Source organism: Apis dorsata, unplaced genomic scaffold, assembly GCF_000469605.1.
Source record: "Apis dorsata unplaced genomic scaffold, Apis dorsata 1.3 scaffold_465, whole genome shotgun sequence".
Lineage (NCBI taxonomy): Eukaryota > Metazoa > Arthropoda > Insecta > Hymenoptera > Apidae > Apis > Apis dorsata.
In genome coordinates this window covers 256,641-283,217 of record NW_006263705.1, presented here as the reverse complement: position 1 = coordinate 283,217, position 26,577 = coordinate 256,641, and the positions used below count along the sequence as shown (strand labels likewise).

Below are 26,577 nucleotides of genomic sequence, written 5' to 3'. Positions count from 1 at the left end.
CATTTTTGTACCTAGCTGCTAGTTTTGTACTAGTTTTGTAACGTACCTCACCACCGGACGTGCTGTTATTGCATATTTTAAGCGGTTGTTAAAATGGAAGGTTGATCGATCACCCACATGGATGCCCGGCGTCCATAACGTGGTTGTGCACGATCGATGATCGTAGCGATGTTAAACCGGCACGGCCTCGTGTGATAAACACGACATTGAAATCTCGCGAAAGGAATCATTTTCGTGGCTCAACGATTTTGACAAATTTAGTTTCGAAGCGTGGACCGCATCCGATCGATACATTCATCGAATGGATTTATCCATTCTGAGTACAAGAAGAAACAGATCGATTGGAAAATGATCCATCGAAAATTGTTTTCTCTCATCGAAGATCATTTTTCGAAATGTAAATTATAATTTCTCTTCCGTTCGAATTCCGTGAAATAAATTGGAATAGGATATTTTATCGATGTAATCGATATCGTGATTACCACATCAGGCATACGAATGTAAAGTACAATAGTAATCTCGAGGTTCCACCTGTAAGGTCGAGAGTACTTTTAAAGAGTTATTTCAGCGTTGCAAATAAAATATCTTTAAAAATAAAAATAAAAAAAAGATAAAAAAAGGAAAGGAATCTTGTTAATCAATATCCATTTATTATTACGATAATATATATATATATGTATATATATAGAATCGTGGAAGTAACTATGTTTTTCAATACGATGTTGTATTTGATCGCTGAAATGCTCGAATCGCGCGCAAGCAATCAAAAAAATGAAAAAAAAAAGAAAAAAAAACAGGAATATAAAACTCGCAAGAAGATCGTTGTTAGGATGCAAGCATGCGTTTTATTCACGCTTTACCTGTTGTCTATCGTAATGCTTAGAATTAAGATCGAATCTTTAAACGCGGTGTACCATCGATACGCTTTGAATATACAAAGATTAAAAAAAAAGAAAAAAAAAAAGACAAAAAGATCCCGAAAATTCGTGCGTGGATGTTTGAAGAAGCGTTAATCGCGTGCTTTCATCCTGCATGCGTTGAAAAACTTGCAAGAAAAGGGAACTCGGATCACGGTGGACTACGATTCTGGTTGTCCGAGCGAAATGACGGGTGTACTAGATACGAAATTCTACGATAAAGGTACAATATTAACGATTATTGTCCTAGCGCAATAGAATAGTAAGATGATATTCCAATAATAAACGGCGAGATCGTAGATATCGCAAATTTCACTCGATATACGACTCGATACGATGTTTTGTATTCATTTACCTCAAACATCCTTAAACAGATATAATATAATTATTAATATAACTATTAATATATTGTTCCATATGATGGAAATTTGTACACGTAACGTGTTTATACGTTTGTTTCTTTTTCTTCTTTTTTTTAATAAAAATGAAATGTCAATTGAAATTAATTATTATCTATCTTTTGGATTTAAAATTGCATGATACTATTTATTTTTTGTAATATCTTGTATATAATTTTGATTTTATAATATATATTATATTTCGTAAATGTTACAAGTGTGGAGAAAAACAAATTTTGAAAGATTTTGGTTTATTTCCTTTTTATTTGATAATTTTAGAAATAATGGCTTTTTACTTTTTATATTTTCTACCATAAAAAAATTTATAAAACTATTCAGTAACAGAATCGATCCTATTTGAAGCGATTGTTATATTAAAACAATTGTATTATTCAATAATTTAAATTGATTTTCGTAATTAAAATATTCACTTTCCGATATAGTATTAAAGAGATTCTATATATTTCCATAATTACATACAACCGTTTTAATCCATTATAAGTGTTATATTCTAATAATAAATTTAAACAAAAGAAAAAAGAAGCAAAAATTTAAATAAAAATGAAAGCTTTATTAAAACATGTTTCTTAACGCTTTTAATCCTCTATAGAAAAGCTGAATTACTGAAGGACAGAAGAAAAACTTCAGAAATAAAAAAAGAGATTATAAGATTTCATATAACAATCGTTTAAATTAAATACCTCGATAAATATTTCAGAATTATTTCAAATTTTTTTCCAAGGACGATAAAAATTCAAGGAAGAGTATTGTTTATCAAGGGTTAACGCCAAGCAAGAATAAGTAAGATGCAATTTACACGAGATCCGCAGCAGAAGAATTAAACATCATTGGATACGGTTCTTCTACAAACGCCTGTGACCTCTTTCGCATTCATGACCCCTTTTTTTCCAGACATTAACCAAGAAATGTAGGTCGTGCGATGACGAAGGAGCCTACGTGTTACATAAATGCGCTTTAACCCCCGTATTCGAGGAGAATGCGCGTCGTAAATATGGCCGTGAGTTCTCAAGTGTGTCCGTCCTGACACTGAGTGGTACTACTTGCACAGCGCGCCAGTTATTAGTCAATACACCGACATTAGTCGATACATATGGCCAGTGGTGGTCCAGAACCGGCGACGCGAGGCTGGAAAAGGGTCAAAAACCCCTTCCATTGAACGGGTTCCTGGAAACGATACTTGCTGGCAAACTTTTGAATTGTTGCCAGTCTCCTTCATTGTTCTCATGGACCAATCGATACCATTTTATTGCCAGTGTGTGCAAATCTTCGACATCATTCGGTGATTTTCTTTTCATTGCTTCTTTTTTTTCATATTAAGATTCAGTTTCTTAATTCTCTTTAGACAAATTGTTGACGTTTTCTTTCGTATTTTTATTTGTGGTAGTGAGAATAGAAATAGAGAGATGGAATGATATGGTAAATATTTCTGGATGTGTTAAAAATTGATTGAGATTTTTTTTTTTATGAAATCTTTTTTTATGAAATTCTTATTTATTAAAACAAAAAAGTACTGGTATCAAGATAGTTTTCACCATATAATGGATTGAGATAAAATTAGCAAAAGATGAGGATTATATTATGAAATTTCAAACAGTAAAAATTTAGAGAAATTATAATTGATTTAAAGTTAATTGAAAGATAAAAGAAAAAGAAAAAGAAATAAAAAATGATAGTTGTTAAAGATAACGATACATATCTGTAGAATGAAGAAGATGATAAAAGAATTTTAATTATCTCTTTCTAAATTGTATTATAACTTTAATACAAAGTTATTTGTTCAAAGAAAATTTGGACATAAATTTTTTTTAGAATTTTTAGATTAAATTTCATGCATCATCTAATGATTTATATTCTTCTCCTAAATAGAAGTTTTCAGCAAAAATATTTCTTCATATTTTATAACAAAAAGATATAATTGGAAAAAAAATTGAAGAATAAAAATTTAAAAGCTTAACAGCAAAAGTTTTTAATAAAATTTTTTATTAAGAGAATATAATTTAAACGAAGATAATATATTAAAATTTTTTAATTAATATATTTATTAATATATTTATTAATAAGAATTAAATATATTTATTTGTTTCATGCTTATCTTTTATATATCTATTTCTTTAAGTTATCAAATTATCAATAAGATTTTTTTATATTTTACTTACTTCCTCTTATATAATAATTTCTTTAAATTGATTATTTTTTCCATTAAAACTTTCGAAAGAAACATAAAAGTATATATATATAAAATATATACATGATATAATACTAAATTATAAAAGTATAAACTTTATTTTATTTATTTAATATTTATTTTATTTAATATTAATAGATTGCGCCATCTTTTCAGAAAATGCTGAAACTTCTCATAAATTCTTATTAATACTAAAGTTAGTTTTTGATTGGTAGCGCCATCTCTCCGAAAAATGACAAACAGAAGGTTCAATATTTTTCAAAGAGATGGCACCACAAATCAAAACTTCTTAATGATAGTATAAGGTAGTGGCGCCATCTCTTCGAAAAACGCTGAACTTCTTATTTAGCATTATCCAAGAGATGGCGCCACAAAGCAAAGATAGTGAATAGTGGCGCCATCTCTTCGAAAAACGCTGAACTTCTTATTTAGCATTATCCAAGAGATGGCGCCACAAAGCAAAGATAGTGAATAGTGGCGCCATCTCTTCGAAAAATGCTGAACTTCGTAGTTAGCCTTTTCCAAGAGATGGCGCCACAAACCAAAGACAGTGAATAGTGGTGCCATCTCTTCGAAAAATGCTGAACCTCGTAGTTAGCCTTTTCCAAGAGATGGCGCCACAAACCAAAGACAGTGAATAGTGGCGCCATCTCTTCGAAAAATGCTGAACCTCGTAGTTAACCTTTTCCAAGAGATGGCGCTACAAACCAAAGACAGTGAATAGTGGCGCCATCTCTTCGAAAAATGCTGAACCTCGTAGTTAAGCTTTTCCAAGAGATGGCGCCACATACCAAAGACATTTTGTGAAGATTGTAAGTAGTGGCGCCATCTCTTCGAAAAACGCTGAACTTCTTATTTAGCATTATCCAAGAGATGGCGCTACAAACCAAAGACATTTTGTGAAGATTGTAAGTAGTGGCGCCATCTCTTCGAAAAACGCTGAACTTCTTATTTAGCATTATCCAAGAGATGGCGCCACAAACCAAAGACATTTTGTGAAGATTGTAAGTAGTGGCGCCATCTCTTTGAGAAGTGTTGAACTTTCTATTTAGTACGTTCCAGGAGATGGCGCCACAAGTCAAAAACTACTAAAGCTTTGCTGTCGATAAGTTTCTTTCGCAACTTATGATAAGTTTGAGGACTTTTCGAAGAGATGGCGCTAGTAGCTAAATATAATAGAATATATAATAGATATAATAATAGAAAAAAAAAGAATAATTTTAATTTGTACATCTTATATATATTTTATATATATTTTTATATTTTTATATATTATATATATACTTTATATATATATTTATATTTTCATATGTCATCTATATTTTATACTTACTATTATATTCTTCTTACATACACATATTTATATTTAGTATATACATATTATTACATACATGCATGTATATGTTTCCTAAGCCATTACTCCTCTACTTATCATGATAATAATTCAATAACCATTTAATTACAACAGATATATATGTCAGATTCTTCTCTAAATTTTTTCTTTCATTTCTTAATCCAACAATACTTATTCTTCTTGGTCAGCAACCAGAAATTCGACATTTTATGCTTTCCTACTTTATGTTTCCCTATTAATACATACATATAAAAACTGATACATATAAAAACTGATACATATAAAAACTGCAGGAGGGAGTGGAAACAAAGGGGTAGCGGAGGAGAGAGACAGGGAAGCATTGTTGGCTAAAAGACTGGGTAACAGAGTTAATGTCGCATTACGGCATGAACTGTATAAGGACGTGGATTGTTTTAAACAGTATAAGGGAGAAAAAATAGTGGAGGAGGAATTGGTGAAAATGACGGAAACCATAGAGGAAGCCAGAGTAAGCAAAAGGATAAACCTTGAATAATCTCAAATAGGACTTTTGATCAGAATTAATAATCTCTAAAAATCAGGAACGATTAAACGAATAAGTGATTAATACGATAACGAGTGGTTGCTAAGGAGATGGTAAATAAGGATACCATTTTACACGAACGAATTTACCAAAAGCTGTTCAACTGATAACTATCCTTAGATCCTGATTAGATAACGATAGAGCACTATACTCGACATTTTCTCGAAGTTTTCACCGGTTGCTTCACGCGAGATTCATTTTAAACTTGAAGACTCGTGTGATTTTGACTTTATCGTATCGGCCGATCGATTCTCCGCGTTCTTGCACGTAAGGAATGGTGCACTCTCTTATGCAAATGCGGGATAAGCTCGTGTCGTTGTTCGAACAGCGGATGTAACAAATATTCTTAATGTACCTATAAATGTTATTCGAATATCGACACGACGATAGCGATACAGCTTTCTCGATCTTCATGTTAAAAGGATATTCGCGTGCTCGTTGACTAATACGATACGAATCATATTTAATACCGGTTTAATCGATTTTACGCTTGAATAACCATCAATAAGTTTTATTTTTCTATAAGGATATGAATCACTCGATATTTATATAATCGATGACGTGGTACATACATTTTTTATAATTCGTAATATTTAAATCTGGAAGAAAAATGAAATTATTGACAAATAACAGCGATATAGTAAAAGGTATGTAGTAAAAGGTATTCGTGATATACAATGACTGATTTATATCTGTGAAATTTTTATTGATGTTTTACAATGCTGGATAATTTATTGTGATCTAGTAGAACAGTTGAAAATAATTTTTTAATTTACAAAATAATTTTCTTTGACAAATATATTTTAACAGATATATTTATGGACATTTATCATAATTTAATAATAATGAATATGTATGTGTTTGGATTTTTCATTATGATAAATGATATGAATGTATTATGATATATTTAAGAGCTGTATATAAAAAACTGAACTGATCAGTTCCATTAAGATAGATATATATTTAAAAAAAAACTTGATATCATAAAATCTGGTTCAATTAAATTAATATATTTATCTGATAATTCAATTATAAAAAAAAATCATGTGTATTATAAGCAGATACTAGATATTATTAATTTAATTATTATTTTTTTACAGATCCATACAAAAAATTTAAGTGAAAATTTTTTATTAATCAAATTTCACACATATCTACCTATATATATTTTAAATACAATCTAAAAAGCAAAAGAATAACATGCAACATCGACCATATATATAAAAAGTAATGAAGGAAACAAAAAAAATTATGTAAATCTAAACAAATATTAACTTTGAATAAAGACAATATTCAGAAATATCAATTATATATCAAACAAGATTATATATAAGATAATATATAAAAAAAAAAAAATTTTAAATTAAAATATATCATTTCTAATAAGATTTTATTCTTATTAGTATTATATTAGTATTATATTATATTAGTATTATAAGTATTATGTTAATAATACTTAAAAATGATAATCTTACAATGTTTATAGAAGATATTACTTTGGGATGTATTATTAATCTCAAAAGTGTTGAATATCAAACTTTCGAATCATCAATTCACTCACAATATTATTAGAACTCAACAACTTACAATCACAACATTTTTTATCATATATAGCACAAATAACACATTGCAAAATTAACTAATATCAATTTTAAAAAAGAATCACACAATAAATATAATCTCACTGTAATCATCCTGTCAATATTCCATCGATACACTCTTATATAACTTGTGAGAAATGATGTTGGAGCTTAATGCTACAACAACGAAAGAAGAATACACACGTTGTGGTATCAGTATCGACTATACTGGTGGCAGAATCGCGCGGAAATTCCCACACGACACGAACGATGCATAGAAAGGTGGTACCAGACACGAATTCGTGGCACTGGATATTCGCTTAGTGCTTACAAATCATTTCGAATCGACGTTTCAAACGTTGGTAAAACGTCATTGTGTTATCAGTTCCTTTATCGAGAAATTATATCTCTTTCTCTCTCTCTTTCTCTCTCTGTCTCGGTTCAATTCGTTCAATCATGTTCGTGCAAGCTCCTGCTCTGATGGTTCAACAAAGATCTGAGAATTCTGAAGAAGATAGTGAGGAAGAAGGAACCGGTGATGTTCTCCAGGTTGATCGTTCTTTTGCTTTTTAGATTGATATTTCTTTTTTTTATTATTCTATTTTTTTTATTATTCGAAACACTAAAACAAATGAATTTCGTGTTATTTTAAAATGGAATGATTTGGTGAAAGTGATAATAAGTAGAATACTAAAAAACATAATAATGATTAAGGAAAATTTGTTATTGTAATAAATCGTATCATACTTTCAATAGACCAGAAAAATATATACTTAATGTCTGATCAATGATGGAAAAATTACTGAATTCGTTATTACAGCAAAATAATTCAATATCATTGGTAATTTCTTTCATAGAAACGTCGAGAAGAATGCGAAAGAAAGGCGAGACGTGGGGAAATGGATCCCCGATTAGAATTCGCTTTCCAATTTTTGATGGATGCTACACAGCTATCACGTCACGAAGTCATGGATCACGTTTTCGAGGGAGATATGCTCGACGAAATCAATCAATTGTTCTTGCCACACATGAGATCCACCCTTCTCTGGTATTATCAGGAAGTGGAGGAACCTGAAACGTTACGTCCTACAGAAACGGTTCAAATTTCAATCGTTATATTTTTTGAGTGAAAATAATAAACTTAATAATAAAATTTACTGATTGAGTAAAATTTCAATGTCTAGATACAAAGTAAAGGTTCGAGTTCTAGACCAAGTCCAAATACACCTGTACCAAAAGTGAAAGAACAAAAAGAAGCAAAGGAACCAGGAAAAAAGAAATTATTTCTTACAGATGGGTGGCAAGTTCCTTGTACTGGAATATGCATTTATATGTTCAGGTAATTTCTATAGTATTTAAACAGTTGAATATTAATTGGAAATTATTTACTGCATGAAACAATAATTTAAACAAAAGTTGAATCACCTTGAATTTTTAATTATTCAACAGGTGAACGTACATAGAATATATAAAAGTTATAGTAAAAAAAATATTAATTTAAAGTATATTTTAACAATTAAATTTAAATTATGAGGAAGAAACAGAATGAAACTTGAAACTTCTTTTAGATTAAACGTCTCGAAACAATTGCCCGAGGAAGGTTTCCAGAAAGATCTTTATACTGGTGTAATAGACACTAAGAAAGTGGAAATAATAACAGCAATACAAAGAGTAGTAGAACATGTCTTTATGGATGCACTTGCACATCCTGGTTCCGAGAAAGAGGACGATTGTCCAATGATTAAAAATCTTTTATTACCAGGTTTAAGATCTTTTTGCAGCGCTCTGAAAGGTAATGATAGAATTATATATAATTGATGTAAATTATATTTTAAAAATTCTTATAGTATGCGAACAGGTGGCTCAGGAGGGACGTGTATTCGACGATAGCGAAGCTTTAATGGGGGAAGTACATAACTTCGAAGAGGCAAAAGCGTTTATGGCAAAAGATAACGCTGTAAATATTGTAGAAGAAAGAGTAAAATCGTGGATTAAATTATTGAAAAATTTCATGGTGGAAAGTAAACAGGTGAAACGAGAAAATGACAACTCTGGTCCACAACAGGAATTGGAATACTGGAAAAGAAGGGGTGCTCAGTTCAGTCAATTAGTCAATAAACTTCAGGTTTTATCTTTGTATTCTTATATATTATTCTATCAATTTTTATTAACAACTAAATTGTAATTCGTTCTATTAATATTTAGGATCATGAAATACGAATGTCTCTTCTCTGTTTGCAAGTTGCACGCTCGAAGTTAATAAAAGATTGGGTTGACGTTGAGGACGAAGTCACTTATTGTTACAATGAAGCTAAAGATAATGCAAAATTCATACAAGCGTTAGAAAAATGTTGTCATTGTTTGTACTTGGACGATCCAGTAAGATAATATTATAGCACTATAATTGTTCAAAAAAAATAATTTTAAAATTATTGAATTTTTGAACATATATTATATCTTTAATCATATATTAATCACACAAAGAACTATAATTATTTATTGATTTAGTACGAAAGAAAATTATTTATATTAAATAAAACAAATCACATAATTTTCAGGTAAAGATGAGAGATTCCCTCGTATCATTATTACAAACAGTCCGCTTAATATACAGCGTTTCGAGATATTATAATACCTCAGAACGAACTAGTTCATTAATGATAAAGATTACAAATCAAATGATTATAGCTTGTCGAGATTACGTCACAAATAGAAGTCGTGAAACTGTTTGGAGTCAAGATCGAGCAGTTGCACGATCAAAGTTGAAGCATTGTTTGAGACTAAACAAGTATATATTTATAATATGTATAATTCACTTATGAAAAGATAAAAAATTATTCTAATTCTTATTATCAAAAAAAAAAAAAATTATTGGAAGCTTTGTATTCTTTAATTCTCTTTATGAATATAATTATTTAGAATTATGATTGGTTATCTTTTAATATTTTGTTTTGATCTGAAATCTGTGCCTTTTTTTAAATATATCACTTTTTTCAGAGCTTACAGAGAAACTTACAGATTAGTTCGATGTTCTCCAGCAATAACCGAAGAAGAATTCTCATTCTCAGAGACTCATGTGTTTGGAAGATTCGATTCCTTTTGCGACAGGATAAGAAAAATTTTAACCATGTTCGAATTGATACAAGATTATAAAAGTCTTTTCGAAAGAAGAATGGAAGGCCTTTTATTAGGAGAAGGTACATCATTTTTCATTCATATTTTTCCTCTTCTTTTATCCCTAATTTATTTAAATTATCTTTCTTATTTCAATAGCATTAGACGATGCAATAAGAACTTTTGAAGAAGCTGAAAAGGTTGCTACCACCAAAGATTACGATTATCTCGATCCAAGAAATACTGAATTTGATACGGACTACAATGACTTCATGACAAAAACTGATACCCTGAAACAAAACATTGGTAATATTATTGAAAAAAATTATGCAGATGTTTGGGAAACTCTTCAGGGTATACGATTTTTAACTCGATTCGAAAAAGTAAAGTGGCGTATTATAGTTTAGTGATTAATAATGCACGAGTAATTGTACATAACAATATTTGTAAAGAGGCACAAGATTTTTTTAATTTTTGAATGAATTTTTGAAATATTTATTTTTCAATTCTTAAAATTCCTCAGTTGTTAAATTTTCCTCAATATTCTTGAGTTCTCGAGATTTTCATATTTTGAAATTTTGAATTCTAGAATTTTAGAATTTTTAGATTGTCTTTTAAATATTTAATTTTTTTCAAATTTATAAATCTCAATTTTTAAATTCTTAAATTGTCAAACGTATATAATTTTATCTTATTTAATATTTTTAAGGTCAGTGAAAAAGTACCTTTGACCAAGTTAGATGAAAAATACAATATAGTAGTAAAATATTGCGATAGGGAAGTGGACAGAATATTGAAATTATTCAAAAGACAAAGAGATGATCCACCATTACCAAGGCATATGCCAGCCATTGCTGGAAGATTAACTTGGGCAAATTCATTAAAGTAAATAAAAAAAAAAATTATCCTATATACTTATTCTAAATAATTTAAACGAAATTTATTCTTTGTATATTATTTTTTCAAAATATTCTTTACTTAGAATACACTTGGATGAGTTAGCTACATCAGTCTCTAATCATCCAGTATTGAAGACACTTCCACTCAGTATGGAATTAGAAAAAAGATATAATTATGCCATCAGCATATTGAATCAATACAAGTCAGATATATCTGAAGTTTGGACTCATCAAAATTCCTGGGTCATCGAAGATTGTCTAAAACAGTAAATTTATTATTATCCATCTGTATTAAATTTAAACGAAAACTTTATTTTAATTTAATCATCCAGATCTCTGCTGGCCATAGACGAAAAGTCTGGAAAAATTAAAGTTAACTTAGAAGAAAGAGTCTCTCTTCTGATTCGAGAAGCTGATTGCTTGGCCAAATTGAATCTCCAAATTCCTATTGTAGCATTAACGATTTTAGCTAAAAAAAACTATTTCACGTTGATCACAAATTCTCTTCAATCGATGATCGAAGAATTGGTTTTCACATCAAGACGCGTGAAATTGGAAGTGAGGCCATTGCTATTACCGCATTTGGTGCGAGTTGTATCATTGCTGGAACCTGGTTTGACTTCCTTAAATTGGACCAATCCAAAATGGAAGGAGTTTTATGAGAATACCAAAGAGCAGATTAAGGAATTTGATATACTCATTACAAGAGTTCACGATGTATATGATAACAGGTATGAATTTTTATTTTATTGTATATATTCAATAAAATTAAAGAATATATATTTTTATATATATCAATAAAATATTATTATTAATTATCTTACTTGGAATTTCTGATTGACAAATTCTTATGAAATTGAATAAAGATTTTCTTCGTTCCTTTCAAGAATTTTACAGGTGCTAACAGCTATGCAAAAGATTACTTTGCATTCTATACCAGAATCTGATCAACCATGGACGATAGAGGAATTCGTAGAGAAAACGGAAGAAATATGCAGACTGGCAGCGGTAGATTTGTATCGTAAAAGTATGATGGTGGAAGAGGCAGTAGAGGAAGTGCTGGATCTTGTTAAGAATGCCAAAGAAAATTTCAAAGAGACCGCTAATTCCAGTCAATTAGAGTTTTTTAATATCGAAGGTGAATTACTAATTTCCTGAATTACTTAACGATAATCTACCATTCCTTTTTCTTTTTTTAATTAAAATATGATAAACCATATTTTCTATATTTTTCGAGTCGTTAATTTTCAATGGAATGAGTTTACAGAAAATGAAGAGGTTATCGATCAAACTGTCCAACAAGATTGGTCTTTAGTTTGGAATCTATTTGACAATCCTCATCAATTATTAACTACCCCTGGTAGCTTGCCAAAGGGAATGCAAGACATGGTCCGAAATGCCGTATCTGAAATGAGAAGATATTACTCCAGAAAAGTTGTAGACGTTCTGATAAAAGTCATCAGAGGTTCATTAGACGCCATTAGGAAGCGATTCATTCGAGAAATCGATCCAGGTGTTTTTTTATTCGACAAAATGTAGAAACATCTTCAAGTTTAGCGAATGATCGTATAAATAAATAAATAATCTTTCGAACAGACGAGATACCAAGTCCAATATTTCTACTTCATGCAACGTTAATGATACCAGTGGTGACCGTGAAACCTAGCTTAGACGATGTACAGGAAGTTTTAACGTTAATTGGCAAAATCATCGCTGGCGTTGCAAGAGGTGTATCGCAATGGAATTCTAGAGTTAACAAGGTAAGATTTCTTGAAAATTTTTATCCAATCTTTTTGCTACCAAGAATGAGATATCGAAACAATATCGTTCATGAGATGCTATGAGCGATTTAATTCGGTTTTTCCGAATTCAAATCGTTGGATGAAATATCCAGAGTTCTAATGAAAAGAATAACGACATTGTTTGACGGGTATAAATTAAATCTAACTCGTTATTTTGTTATTGACAATATCTTTTGATAATTCAGAGTACGTGGAATCAAATTTATTCGAGGAAAAATTTCGCAGACATCGTGATGCGTGCTCAAATGCAAGCAGCGAAGAAGAATCAAGAGCAAGAAGATCCAAGAGCGAGAAGGCGAAGATTATTTAAAATGATTTCTGAAGAAAGACCGATTTTTCCTGTCCAAAAGCAGAATTTTCACGCGATGGTAATGGATAATAAAGAAGTGATGAAACTATTATCAATATTGAACACTTGTATGCAAGAATTCAAGCCGGTAATAAATGAACTTAAATAAAGAATAAATAAAGAATAAATGATGAAATTTTACCGAATTATTTTCGTTTCAATGTATATCCATAGGATCTTGCCGAATTTATCGATAGATGGAAACCATATAAATTTTTATGGAAAAATGAGAAAAGTATGCGAGAATTGTTACAAATTTCTTTGCCTGAGTTTGAAGCTACGCTTCGAAAACACAGTGAACTCGAAGACCTCTTAGCCACTGAGCCTGATATGGTCATTTTTGGAAGATCAATTGCTGTCTCCACGGAGAAATTGAAATATGGCCTTTACACGGAAATTAAAGGTAAAAGTAAAATTAATTTCAAATCACATTGAATTAATAAATACGATAAAAAACGATATGCATCTATATATAAATAATAATATAAATGTCCACAGCATGTACCCACAAAATTGGCCAAGCCATGAAAAAGAAATATCGCCGAGAAATGGAATACGTTTATGCGTTAATGAACGAGATGGATCGCAAATTAGATCGTCAGATACGCGATCTGGACGATATACGTCTTATCATGGACACGTTGAAGAAGATTCGTGAGCAAGAGGTCGACATGGAACTAAAAATCGATCCGATCGAGGAAGCCTTCAATATAGTCACGAGATACGAAGTGCCAGTGGATCAAGAATGTCTCGAGCAGGTCGACAATTTGAGATACACGTGGCAACAATTGCTAGCAAGGGCACAAGAAACTCATGTATTATTGTTGAAGTTGCAACCACAATTCGAGGAAGATCTTAGAATCAATCTCGAGAATTTTTGTATCGATAACAAGATGTATTGCGAGGAATACAGATCCTCTGGGCCTATGCAACCTGGCCTCAGTCCGAGAGAAGCTTCGGATAGACAGATTTTGTTTCAAAATAGATTCGATGGAATGTGGAGGAAATTGCAGACTTATCAAAGCGGGGAGGAACTGTTCGGTCTGCCCACAACTGATTATCCTGAACTTTCGCAGATAAGAAAGGAGTTAAATTTACTCCAGAAATTGTATAAATTGTACAATGATGTTATTGATAGAGTGAACAGTTACTACGATATTCCATGGAGCGAGGTAAAACATTTTTCCTCTATTTTTCTTCTTATATTCTGAAATAAAAATTTCACTTTTATAATATAGAAATTTAGATAAGAATATTTATAATGCAATCTAGGTCAATATCGAGGACATAAACAACGAATTAATGGAGTTTCAAAATCGGTGTCGCAAGTTACCGAAAGGTTTGAAAGAATGGCCGGCATTCTTTGCATTGAAGAAAACTATCGACGATTTTAACGACATGTGTCCTCTCTTGGAATTAATGGCCAACAAAGCCATGAAACCTCGTCACTGGCACAGGATCATAGAAGTGACGGATTATTCGTTCGATCTTGAAAACGAGGGTTTCTGCTTGAAAAATATTCTGGAGGCGCCGTTGTTGAAATACAAAGAGGATATCGAGGATATTTGCATCTCTGCTATGAAAGAAAAAGATATCGAGGCCAAATTAAGAACTGTGGTGAACGAATGGTCGTCCCACGAGTTGACGTTTATGACGTTTAACAACAGAGGAGAATTATTGTTGAGAGGAGACACAACTGCTGAAACGATTGGCCAACTCGAGGACAGTTTGATGGTGCTTGGTTCTTTGATGTCGAATAGATACAATGCACCGTTTCGTAAGCAGATACAACAATGGCTTACGGATCTGTCGAACACGAATGAAATTTTAGAAAGATGGCTATTAGTACAGAATATGTGGGTTTATCTGGAAGCTGTGTTCGTTGGCGGTGATATAGCGAAGCAATTGCCCAAAGAGGCGAAAAGATTTGGTAAGATTGATAAAAGCTGGCAGAAAATCATGCAAAGAGCACACGAGACTCCAGGAGTGGTGCCATGCTGTGTGGGCGATGATTTACTTAAACAGCTTTTACCTCATCTGCAAGAACAGTTGGAATTATGTCAGAAATCTCTTAGTGGGTAAGTTTTTTATTAATGGAATTTAAATTCTCGTGTGAATACATATTTTTTATGTTATATATTATGTTTGTTGTCATCCAATAAAAACAGAGTTTAAAACATAATATATAAATCTTAATTAATTTAGAAAACATAATATATAAAACATAATATATAAATCTTAATTATATTTAATATATTTGATATATAGTATACATGATGTAATATAAGAAAATATTGTTGCAATAATTAAAACGTGTTTGCAGATACTTAGAAAAGAAACGTATGATGTTTCCAAGGTTTTTCTTCGTATCAGATCCTGCTTTATTGGAGATACTTGGTCAAGCATCTGATTCTCACACAATACAAAATCATCTACTATCCATTTTTGACAATACACGTTACGTGAAGTTTCATGATATCGAATATAACAAAATGATCGCCATTATTTCATCCGAAGGTGAAACAATTTTGGTAAGTACTTTGAAATATTTATTTATCAATGAAATATATTAACAATGAAAAATGATATATTGATCAATGTTTAAAATATAGCTCGAAAAGGCTGTAAGGGCGGAAGGTTCAGTGGAAACATGGCTAATGCAACTTTTACACACCTCGCAACAATCTTTGCACTCGATAATCCGACAGAGTTACTTCATGATTAATGATATGAATTTTAATCTTCTTAGTTATCTGGATAAAATGCCTGCACAAGTTGGTTTATTAGGAATACAAATGATCTGGACCAGGGATAGTGAAATGGCTTTGGCTCAAGCTCGTGCGGATAAAAAAATCATGGCGGAAACGAATAACAGATTTCTGGATTTGTTGAATACATTGATCGATCAAACTACCAGAGATCTTGCGAAAATTGAAAGAACAAAATTCGAAACTTTGATCACTATTCACGTGCACCAACGTGATATTTTTGATATATTAGTAAGTTGTAAAAGAATAATTTTTTTATTAATTATAATACATATAAATTGTATTTTTTTATAATATAATGTTTAATATAATAAAAGATTCAAGCATAATATCTTAAATCTTAATTATATTATAAAATTATTATTTTAGAAAATTAGATATATATATATAACTAATATAAAAAAGAAATATTAAATTTTTATATCCAATTTTTCTGTTCGTTTTTCAAAAATATCAATTTATAAAATGTTCCACGTAGTGTCGTTTGAATGTACGATCGATAAACGATTTCGAATGGTTGAAGCAATGCAGATTTTATTTCAAAGAAGATCTCGATAAAACATCGATCTGCATAACAGATGTAAACTTTACATATCAAAATGAATATTTGGGATGCACTGAACGACTCGTGATTACTCCGCTAACAGATAGGTAACTGTATCGATAAAACTTATTTGTCTAATTAATGAATCAATATAAACAAATTGTTCTCAAATTTATGTGCCATCATTTTACAGATGTTACATAACTTTAGCCCAAGCACTATCTATGTCTATGGGTGGTTCGCCTTGCGGCCCAGCTGGAACAGGCAAAACAGAAACAGTCAAAGATATGGGAAAAACCTTGGCCAAATACGTAGTGGTGTTCAATTGTTCGGATCAAATGGATTATAGAGGATTAGGAAGAATATATAAGGGATTGGCACAAAGTGGTTCTTGGGGTTGTTTTGACGAATTCAACAGAATCGAATTACCAGTTTTGTCTGTTGCTGCTCAACAAGTTGCAGTCGTTTTGGCTGCGAAAAAGGAGAAAAAGAAGCAATTTATTTTTACCGATGGAGATCTGATAGACATGTGCCCTGAACTTGGAATATTTATAACAATGGTAAAAAGATATAAGCATTAATAATATTATATATATTAATTTTACAACAAAATACATCATACAATTTTACATCAATTTATTTGATTCTTATACCAAATATTTAATTTCATTTTTATTTGCGAATTTTTAAATAACAGTTCTTTTAAATATGAAAAATTATTGAAATTATTTTATTTTTATTACGATATGTTTCAAAAATATATAATCTATTGGATATAAAAATTAGACTTTAATTAAAATGAATGGTTACAGAATCCAGGATACGCTGGCAGGAAAGAACTTCCAGAGAACCTAAAGATACAATTCCGTACTGTCGCCATGATGGTACCTGATAGACAAATCATTATTCGAGTAAAATTGGCCAGTTGTGGTTTCCTAGAGAACATCACGCTTGCTCGCAAATTTTACACTTTATATAAACTCTGTGAAGAACAACTTACAAAACAGGTAATTATTTATTTGTTTATTATAACTTGATTATTTAAAAATAGACGAATAAATTGAACATGTTATTCGTTCTATTTAGGTACACTACGATTTCGGTCTAAGAAATATATTATCCGTTCTAAGAACATTAGGAACGGCAAAAAGGGTGAATTCGAAAGATTCTGAGAGCACCATTGTTATGCGTGTTTTAAGAGATATGAATCTTTCGAAACTCATAGGTAAATATTTATAATATACGCATATATTTTATAGTATTCGTATCAGTTAAAAAACTTACTTAAAAATTTTTCTAATTTCAGATGAGGACGAACCATTATTTATCTCATTGGTGGCTGATCTCTTTCCAAATCAAGCTCTTGAAAAGACTTCCTATCCAGAATTGGAAGCTGCTATTAATCAGCAAGTAGAAGAAGCTGGATTGATATATCATCCACCATGGGTGCTAAAATTGATACAATTATACGAGACACAAAGAGTTAGGCATGGAATAATGACCCTAGGTCCAACTGGTGCAGGAAAAACTACTTGTATACACATTTTGATGAAAGCTCTAACGCAATGCGGTAATTTTCATAGGTAATAAAATAATTTGTATAAATATATATAAATTTTTCTGAAATTCAAAAATTCAATCGCCCAAAAATCGTTTTTATGCAGTAAACATAACTTGCTTCGTTTAGATTACAAAATATATTTTGTATAATATATTATTTATTTCAGAGAAATGAGAATGAATCCGAAAAGTATAACAGCAGCACAAATGTTTGGACGATTGGACGTGGCAACCAATGATTGGACAGATGGAATATTTTCAGCTTTGTGGCGCAAAACGTTAAAATTGAAAGAAGGAGAACACGTATGGTTAGTTCTCGATGGACCTGTTGATAGTATCTGGATCGAGAATTTAAATTCCGTGTTGGATGACAATAAAACTCTGACCCTTGCAAATGGCGATCGATTATCGATGTCATCTAATTGCAAAATCATCTTTGAGCCTCATAATATCGATAATGCAAGCCCGGCAACGGTATCCCGTAACGGAATGGTGTACATGAGTTCATCAGGACTGGATTGGAATCCTGTGGTGACTGCTTGGTTGAACAATCGAACACCTCTGGAACAAGAAGTATTCGGTCAGTGTTTCGAGAAATCTTTTGCACAGGTAAAAAGAATTAATTTCTATTTTTAATATATCTTTTTTCAAATGTCTTCATTTTAAGAAATTATTTTTACTCAGATTGTTAATGATGAAACAATTTTTAAAATATAAAATTATAGATAATACTCACACTAATATTTTTATAGATCTATTCATGGAGCACTCAAGCATTATTGCTGACCATAGACGTTTTACAATGCAACATAGTTCGACAAATGTTGTGTCTTCTTGAAGGTTTAATTCCACCAAAAACGTCCATAGAAGAAGAGGAAAACGAAGAAACAGAAGAAGAAAAGAGACAACCGATGACGGCTGAACACCTGAAACATTTTTACGTTTTCGCTTTAGTATGGGGCATTGGAGCATTGTTGGAAACATCAGACAGACAAAAATACGATGTCTATCTCCGACAGAATTTCGAAAGTTTAGATTTGCCAACGTCGGAAGAATATCCTGAAGCTAAGCTATTCGATTTCTATGTCACTGAAAAGGGTAAATGGGACACATGGACAAGTATGGTAACCAATTACATCTACTCTGAATATTCAACGTCCGATTATAGCAACATATTGATCCCCATCCCTGATAACGTCAGAATAACATACCTAATCGATCTAATTGGTCGCCAAGATAAAGCAGTTTTGCTTATAGGCGAACAAGGATCGGCCAAAACGGTGATGATGAAGTCTTATATGAAGAAAGCAAATCCTGAAACCACGTTGAGTAGATCGTTCAATTTCAGCTCGGCCACAAGTCCGTATCAATTTCAGAAAACTATCGAAAGTTACATAGAAAAACGTCTAGGTAACACGTTCGGTCCACCAGGGGGGAAAAAAATGTTGGTCTTCATCGATGACATAAATTTACCTCAAATCAACGAATGGGGTGATCAAGTTACCAATGAAATCGTTCGACAAACGATGGACATGAAGGGATTTTACTCTTTGGAGAAACCTGGAGACTTCACTGTCGTTGTAGACATAACATTTCTGGCAGCCATGTGTCAACCAGGTGGTGGAAGAAACGATATTCCCCAAAGATTAAAAAGACAGTTCTGCATTTTCAATTGTACGTTACCTGACGAAGCTTCCATTGATCGAATTTTTGGTGTACTCTCAGAGGGTCATTATAAAAGAGGATTTTCAATGGAAGTTAAGAATCTCGTGAAAAAGATGGTTCCTATGACGAGAATACTTTGGGAGAGAACCAGAACAACATTATTGCCTACACCGGCAAAGTTTCATTATATATTCAATCTAAGAGATTTGTCAAGAGTTTGGCAAGGTATGCTTGGTACGCTATCTACAGTTATCGACAAGGAAAGCGTCCTCATGTTGTTGTGGAAACATGAATGCAATCGCGTATTCAGTGATAGACTCACTTTACAAACCGATAAGAATTGGTTTAATGAAGAGGTTTTGAAAATTGTGAATGAAATGTTGGGAGAAGATTATTGTAAAATGCTTGACAAAGATCCTGCATTTGTGGATTTCATGAGGTAAGTGTAATACATTAAGAATCAATATGAAATTTCTTTCTACTTCTTTCACAAGCAACTTTTAGAGATGCTCCAGAACCAACTGGTGAAGAAGGTGAGGATACTGACGTGGAATTGCCAAAAGTGTATGAACCGGTTTATGACGAGCAGATTCTCAGAGAGAGATTAGAAATGTTTCTTTCACAATTCAACGAAATGCAAAGAGGATCTGGAATGGACTTGGTCTTCTTCCCTGATGCCATGTTGCACTTGGTCAAAATATCCAGAGTCATTAGACATCCGAAAGGGAATGTAATGTTAGTGGGCGTTGGAGGATCTGGCAAGCAAAGTCTCACGAAATTATCATCCTTTATCGCCGGTTATAAAACGTTTCAAATCACTTTAACAAGATCTTACAACGTGGCAAACTTCTTAGAAGATCTAAGATATTTATATCGAACGTGTGGAGCTCAAGGAAAGGGTACCACATTTATATTCACCGATTTGGATATTAAAGAGGAAGGCTTCTTGGAATATTTAAACAATATTCTGAGCTCTGGAATTATCAGCAATTTGTTCACTCGTGACGAACAGCAAGAAATCATTTCAGAATTGACACCTATCCTGAGACGTGAAAATCCAAAACGAACGATCAACAACGAGCTTGTAATGGATTTCTTTCTTCAGAGAACCTGTCAAAATCTACACGTTGTACTCTGTTTCTCTCCTGTTGGGGAGAAATTTAGAAATCGTGCTCAACGTTTCCCAGCTCTTATATCCGGATGCACCATTGACTGGTTCCAACCATGGCCTAAAGACGCTCTGATCTTAGTCGCTAAACACTTTCTGCACGACTTTAACATAGTTTGTACCAACGAGGTTAAAGTTGAACTGGTGAACGCTTTAGGCTCTATACAAGACATCGTTTCTATGACATCTACGGAATATTTCCAACGATTCCGTCGCGCTACTCACGTCACGCCAAAATCATACCTGAATTTCATCAGTGGTTACAAGAATATTTACCAGAGCAAGCAATACGAATTAGGGGAAGGAGCTAAGAGAATGGATACCGGTTTAGCGAAATTGGAGGAAGCTTCGATATCGGTGGAAATTTTAAAAAGAGATCTCGATGTGATGGAGAAAGAGCTCGTACAAGCATCTGAGAAAGCAGAAACGGTCCTCTTGGAAGTGACGGAAAGAGCGATGCAGGCAGAGGCTTTCAAGAATCAGGTGCAAAAAGTGAAGGAGAAAGCTGAACAATTGGTAGCTTGCATAGCAGACGAGAAAGCATTGGCTGAACAAAAATTAGAGGCTGCTAAACCAGCATTGGAAGAAGCAGAGGCTGCTTTGAACACTATTAAACCGGCTCATATTGCTACCGTGAGAAAATTGGGTAGGCCTCCTCACCTTATCATGAGAATTATGGATTGCGTGTTAATTCTATTTCAACGCAAGATTGGGCCTGTTATTCCGGATATGGCTGCACCATGCCCAAAACCTTCTTGGGCGGAATCCTTAAAATTAATGGCTAGCACCACGTTTCTACTTCAATTGCAAAATTATCCGAAAGATATAATAAACAACGAGATGGTCGAACTGCTTCAACCTTATTTTAATATGGAAGATTATAATATGGAAACTGCTAGACGGGTTTGCGGTGATGTGGCGGGTTTATTATCTTGGACAAAGGCTATGGCTTTCTTCCATTCGGTGAACAAGGAGGTTCTCCCATTGAAGGCTAATTTAGCATTACAGGAAGTAAGACTCAAGATGGCAATGGAGGATTTGGCGAACGCTGAAAGAGAATTATCTGAAAGAGAAATGGCTTTACAAGCGGTTAAAGAACAATACGACTCGGCTGTTTCAGAGAAACAAAGATTGACAGAAGCTGCAAACGTGTGCCTTAGGAAAATGACAGCCGCGACTGCGTTGATCAATGGGTTAGGTGGTGAGAAGATACGTTGGACCGAGCAAAGCAGCGAATTCAAAATTCAATTAGGACGATTGGTTGGAGATGTTTTATTAGCTACAGGTTTCCTGTCTTACTGCGGACCTTATAATCAACAATACAGAGCTAGTTTGGTGTCTTCTTGGATGAACATTTTGGCAACCAAATCTATTCCATTCACTGATAATCTAAATATCACGAATATGCTCGTGGACAGTGGAACGATGTCAGAATGGACGCTTCAAGGATTACCTAATGATGAATTGTCGGTGCAAAACGCGCTCATTGTGACTAAATCATCCTCTTATCCTTTATTAGTAGATCCTCAAAATCAAGGAAAAATGTGGATAAAGAACAAAGAATGTATGAACGAGTTACAGATCACATCCCTCAATCACAAATATTTCAGAACTCATCTTGAGGACAGTCTCTCTCTAGGCAGACCGTTGTTGATAGAAGACATCGCAGAAGAGCTGGATCCAGTTCTCGATAACGTGTTGGAAAAAAATTTCATTAAATCTGGTTCCATCGAGAAGGTGATCGTCGGTGACAAAGAATGCGACGTGATGCCAGGTTTTATGTTATACATCACTACGAAATTACCAAATCCTGCGTACAGTCCAGAAATTTCGGCAAAGACATCGATAATCGATTTTACTGTCACGATGTTAGGATTGGAAGATCAATTACTCGGCAGAGTGATCCTTATGGAAAAATCAGATCTGGAGGCCGAAAGAGTGGCCCTGTTCGAATCTGTGATGACGAATCAACGATCGATGAAGGAATTGGAAAGTACGTTGTTACATCGTCTCACGTCTTCTGAAGGTTCTCTAGTGGACGACGAAGCACTTATAAACGTGCTCAGGGAAACTAAGGTAACCGCAGAATCGGTGAACGAGAAATTAAAAGTGTCCGCGTTAACGGAAAAGAAGATCATGTTAGCCCGCGAAGAATTCCGTGCCGTTGCATCAAGAGGATCTATCTTATATTTTCTTATTGTAGAAATGAGCAACGTGAACGTAATGTATCAAAATTCGTTGAAACAATTTTTGACTATATTTGATAATTCCATTACCAAATCTGTGAAGAATTCTATTACTAGTGAACGAATAAACATAATTCTTCGACATCTTACGTACGAAGTATGGGCCTTTACTTTGAGAAGTTTATACGAACGGCACAAATCGTTGTTCACCTTAATGCTAGCTATGAAGATAGACTGTCATCGTGGTGCAATTTCTCATACAGAATTCAATGCTTTCATAAAAGGTGGTGCATCCTTGGATTTAAATGCAGTTATCCCGAAACCGTTTAAATGGATTCTCGATATAACTTGGTTAAATTTGGTCGAGATTAGTAAATTGGATATATTTTCGGATATACTGACGAAAATTGAATTTGCTGAAAAAGAATGGCGAATATGGTACGAGAAAGAGAGACCCGAAGAAGAAGAACTTCCTTGTGGATATCAAAAGAAACTTGACGTATTCAGAAAGTTACTTTTAATCAGATCATGGAGTCCAGACAGGACATTATCTCAGGCAAAAAAATACGTGATTGAATCATTAGGAAGAGAATATGGGGAAACTAAGATATTGGATCTAGAAGCTACTTGGTTAGAATCTGAAGTTAGAACACCGCTTATATGTATACTTTCAATTGGATCAGATCCTAGCCCACAGATTACAATACTTGCAAAACAAAAATCTATTCGTAAGCAAATTGATAATTTAATTGAAAATGAAATTAAGTTATTCTCGAAATAATGTAATTTTTATTTAAGAATTACGATCAGTTTCCATGGGTCAAGGCCAAGAATTTCATGCTCGAAAATTTATCTCCGATGCTATGAACACTGGAAGTTGGGTATTGCTGCAAAATGTTCATTTGTCTCTTCCATTTTGCACGGAAGTCATGGATGCCTTAGTTGAAACAGAAACTGTGCACGAAGCATTTAGGCTTTGGATGACTACAGAAGTCCATTCGCAATTTCCTATTGGTTTATTACAGGTTCTCCTTTATATCTCTTATATCTGTAATAAAAATATAATCATATGTAATGCCATTATTCCAGATGGCCATTAAATTTACAAACGAACCACCGCAAGGTATTAGAGCTAGTTTAAAGAGAACTTACCAGAGTATGACACAAGATACATTGGATTATAGCACACAATCGCAATGGCCACCTTTGTTGTATGCTGTTGCATTTCTACATACAGTAGTACAGGAACGTAGAAAGTTCGGACCTCTTGGTTGGAATATACCTTATGAATTTAATCAGGCTGATTTTTCTGCTTCTGTTCAATTTATACAAAATCATTTGGATGATATGGATCCGAAAAGGGGTGTATCATGGCCAACTGTTTGCTATATGCTAGGAGAGGTTTGATTATTTTATTAATATTATAAACCTTTATTGAAAATATAATTTATTTTAAATAATATTAAATCTAAAATAACAAATATCATAGGAGTAAAACATCTAATATTTATTTATAAATATCAGGTTCAATACGGTGGCAGAGTCACCGATGATTTCGATAAACGATTGTTAACTACATTTACGCATGTTTGGTTCTGCGATGTATTATTACGATCTGGTTTCGAATTTTATCGTGGATACAAGGTACCACAAACCAAGAATCTTCAAGGATACTTGGATTATATTGATGGTTTACCTGCAATGGATACACCGGAAGTTTTTGGCTTACATCCGAACGCGGATATTACTTATCAAATAAACACGGCAAAAGGAATACTTGACACAATTTTGAGCGTTCAACCCAAAGAAGGAGGTGCGCAAGGAGGTGAAACAAGAGAGAACGTCGTGTACAAACTTGCCACAGACATGTTGGCCAAATTACCGAAACAATACAATTCGTTCGAAGTGAAAGAAGCGCTTCAACGAATGGGAGCCTTGTTACCGATGAATATATTTTTAAGACAAGAAATCGACAGGTATAATTTTTTATGGCATTTTTTTCAACCCTTTTTTAAAGATTGTTTCCTTATTAAATTTTATAAATTTACAGGATAAGCAAAGTTATTAAAGAAGTGCGCAATACTTTAACAGATTTAAAATTAGCTATCGAAGGTACCATTGTGATGAGTCAAGGTTTGCGTAAGTCATTAGATGCAATGTACGATGCTCGTATTCCAGAAAAATGGTTAAAAATATCCTGGGAATCGGCAACATTGGGATTTTGGTATACGGAACTTTTGGAACGAGATTATCAATTCAGATTATGGTGCATTTATGGCAGACCTAAAGTCTTTTGGATGACTGGTTTCTTCAATCCTCAGGGATTTCTAACAGCTATGCGACAAGTTAGATAAATATGTTTCAATTTAATCTAATTTTCCTAATTTAATTTAATTTTTTTAATACAATGTTTCATTACATAATACTTATCAATTGAAAAGAATATTATTTATATTTTAAATAATAAATTTGAATATTTCGCAGGAAGTGACTCGAGCGCATAAAGGATGGGCTCTTGATTCTGTAGTATTACAAAATTTGATCACAAGATTTAATAAAGAAGATATAAAAAATCAACCTCAAGAAGGAGTTTACGTTCATGGTCTATTTTTGGAAGGAGCCTCGCTCGATCGTAAAACAAGCAAATTAATAGAAAGTAAACCAAAAGTTCTATATGAACAAATGCCAATAATTTATATTTATGCAATAAACACAACTGCAGGAAAAGATCCAAAACTTTATGAATGTCCTATATATAGAAAACCGCAAAGAACAGATTCGAAATACATCGGATCGATAGACTTCGAAACTGATCATAATCCTCGACATTGGACATTACGAGGTGTAGCTCTTTTGTGTGACATAAAATAAAATAAAATGTCTCAATTATAATATTATTCTTTCTTTTTCTATTATTTTCTTATTTTATCTATTTTATGTATTAAATGACAAAAATGTTACATATAACTAATAGGTTTAATGAATTCTTTAATGAATTCTCTAAACATTTCTTTCTTTTCTAATATATATATTTATCAATCATTAACATGTAAAAATTAACATTTTTTTTAAATTTATTGTGTTTTTGTGAAAAATATATATTAGCAATTGATTAAAATAAAAGATTAATTTTCAATCTTTTTAAAACTGTTCGCATACAAATAGTTCATTTATAGAATAAATATTAATTTATTGATTTTTGATTTTTATCTACATTATATTCTACAATACTTTTTCGATTTTATATATAATTTATAAATATTATATATTTATTGGTATTTTAAAATATAAAAAATGATATTCACTGTATGAAAAAGCAAATTAAGAAACGATAATTTTATTTCAAATTTAATCTAAATTTTTTTATAAATGATTATTTATATATAGAAAAAAAATATTATTTCCTGTAAATAAAAATTAAATTGTTGTAAAATATTAAATAAAAATTTATAAAATCATAAAAATTAATTTTTAAATAATATAAGTAATATGTGACCTTAAAATA

General features: G+C 32.2%; 1 protein-coding gene across 2 annotated transcripts; it reads left to right on the top strand.

Annotated features, from left to right (window-relative positions):
- The first annotated feature begins 5,068 nt into the window (after nt 1-5,068).
- On the top strand, nt 5,069-25,969 carry LOC102676386 (dynein heavy chain 5, axonemal). 2 transcript variants are annotated; one of them, XM_006619929.2, is made up of 34 exons: nt 5,069-5,362; nt 7,875-8,114; nt 8,202-8,356; nt 8,586-8,809; nt 8,865-9,142; nt 9,223-9,396; nt 9,576-9,805; nt 10,015-10,214; nt 10,291-10,514; nt 10,841-11,016; nt 11,114-11,296; nt 11,363-11,761; nt 11,918-12,168; nt 12,298-12,543; nt 12,627-12,790; nt 13,018-13,269; nt 13,356-13,584; nt 13,680-14,353; nt 14,454-15,259; nt 15,505-15,712; nt 15,794-16,180; nt 16,428-16,600; nt 16,687-17,053; nt 17,306-17,500; nt 17,580-17,718; nt 17,800-18,076; nt 18,221-18,662; nt 18,806-20,157; nt 20,223-23,800; nt 23,871-24,097; nt 24,162-24,473; nt 24,597-25,048; nt 25,123-25,417; nt 25,557-25,969. In XM_006619929.2, the coding sequence occupies exons 1-34, from the start codon at nt 5,336-5,338 to the stop codon at nt 25,941-25,943; spliced, it is 13,923 nt and encodes a 4,640-aa protein (XP_006619992.1). In that variant the 5' UTR covers nt 5,069-5,335; the 3' UTR covers nt 25,944-25,969. The 2 variants fall into 2 exon arrangements, with proteins under 2 accessions (XP_006619992.1, XP_006619991.1); XM_006619928.2 differs by lacking the exon at nt 5,069-5,362 and adding an exon at nt 6,934-7,566.
- Nucleotides 25,970-26,577: the final 608 nt, after the last annotated feature.

Bases quoted from the DNA above. Each gene is read 5' to 3' on its own strand.
- LOC102676386 (XM_006619928.2), top strand. From the start codon at position 7,474: ATGTTCGTGCAAGCTCCTGCTCTGATGGTTCAACAAAGATCTGAGAAT. The intron at 8,357-8,585 runs GTAATTTCTATA...AACTTCTTTTAG, and splicing joins ATATGCATTTATATGTTCAG to ATTAAACGTCTCGAAACAAT. The intron at 20,158-20,222 runs GTAAGTGTAATA...AGCAACTTTTAG, and splicing joins GCATTTGTGGATTTCATGAG to AGATGCTCCAGAACCAACTG.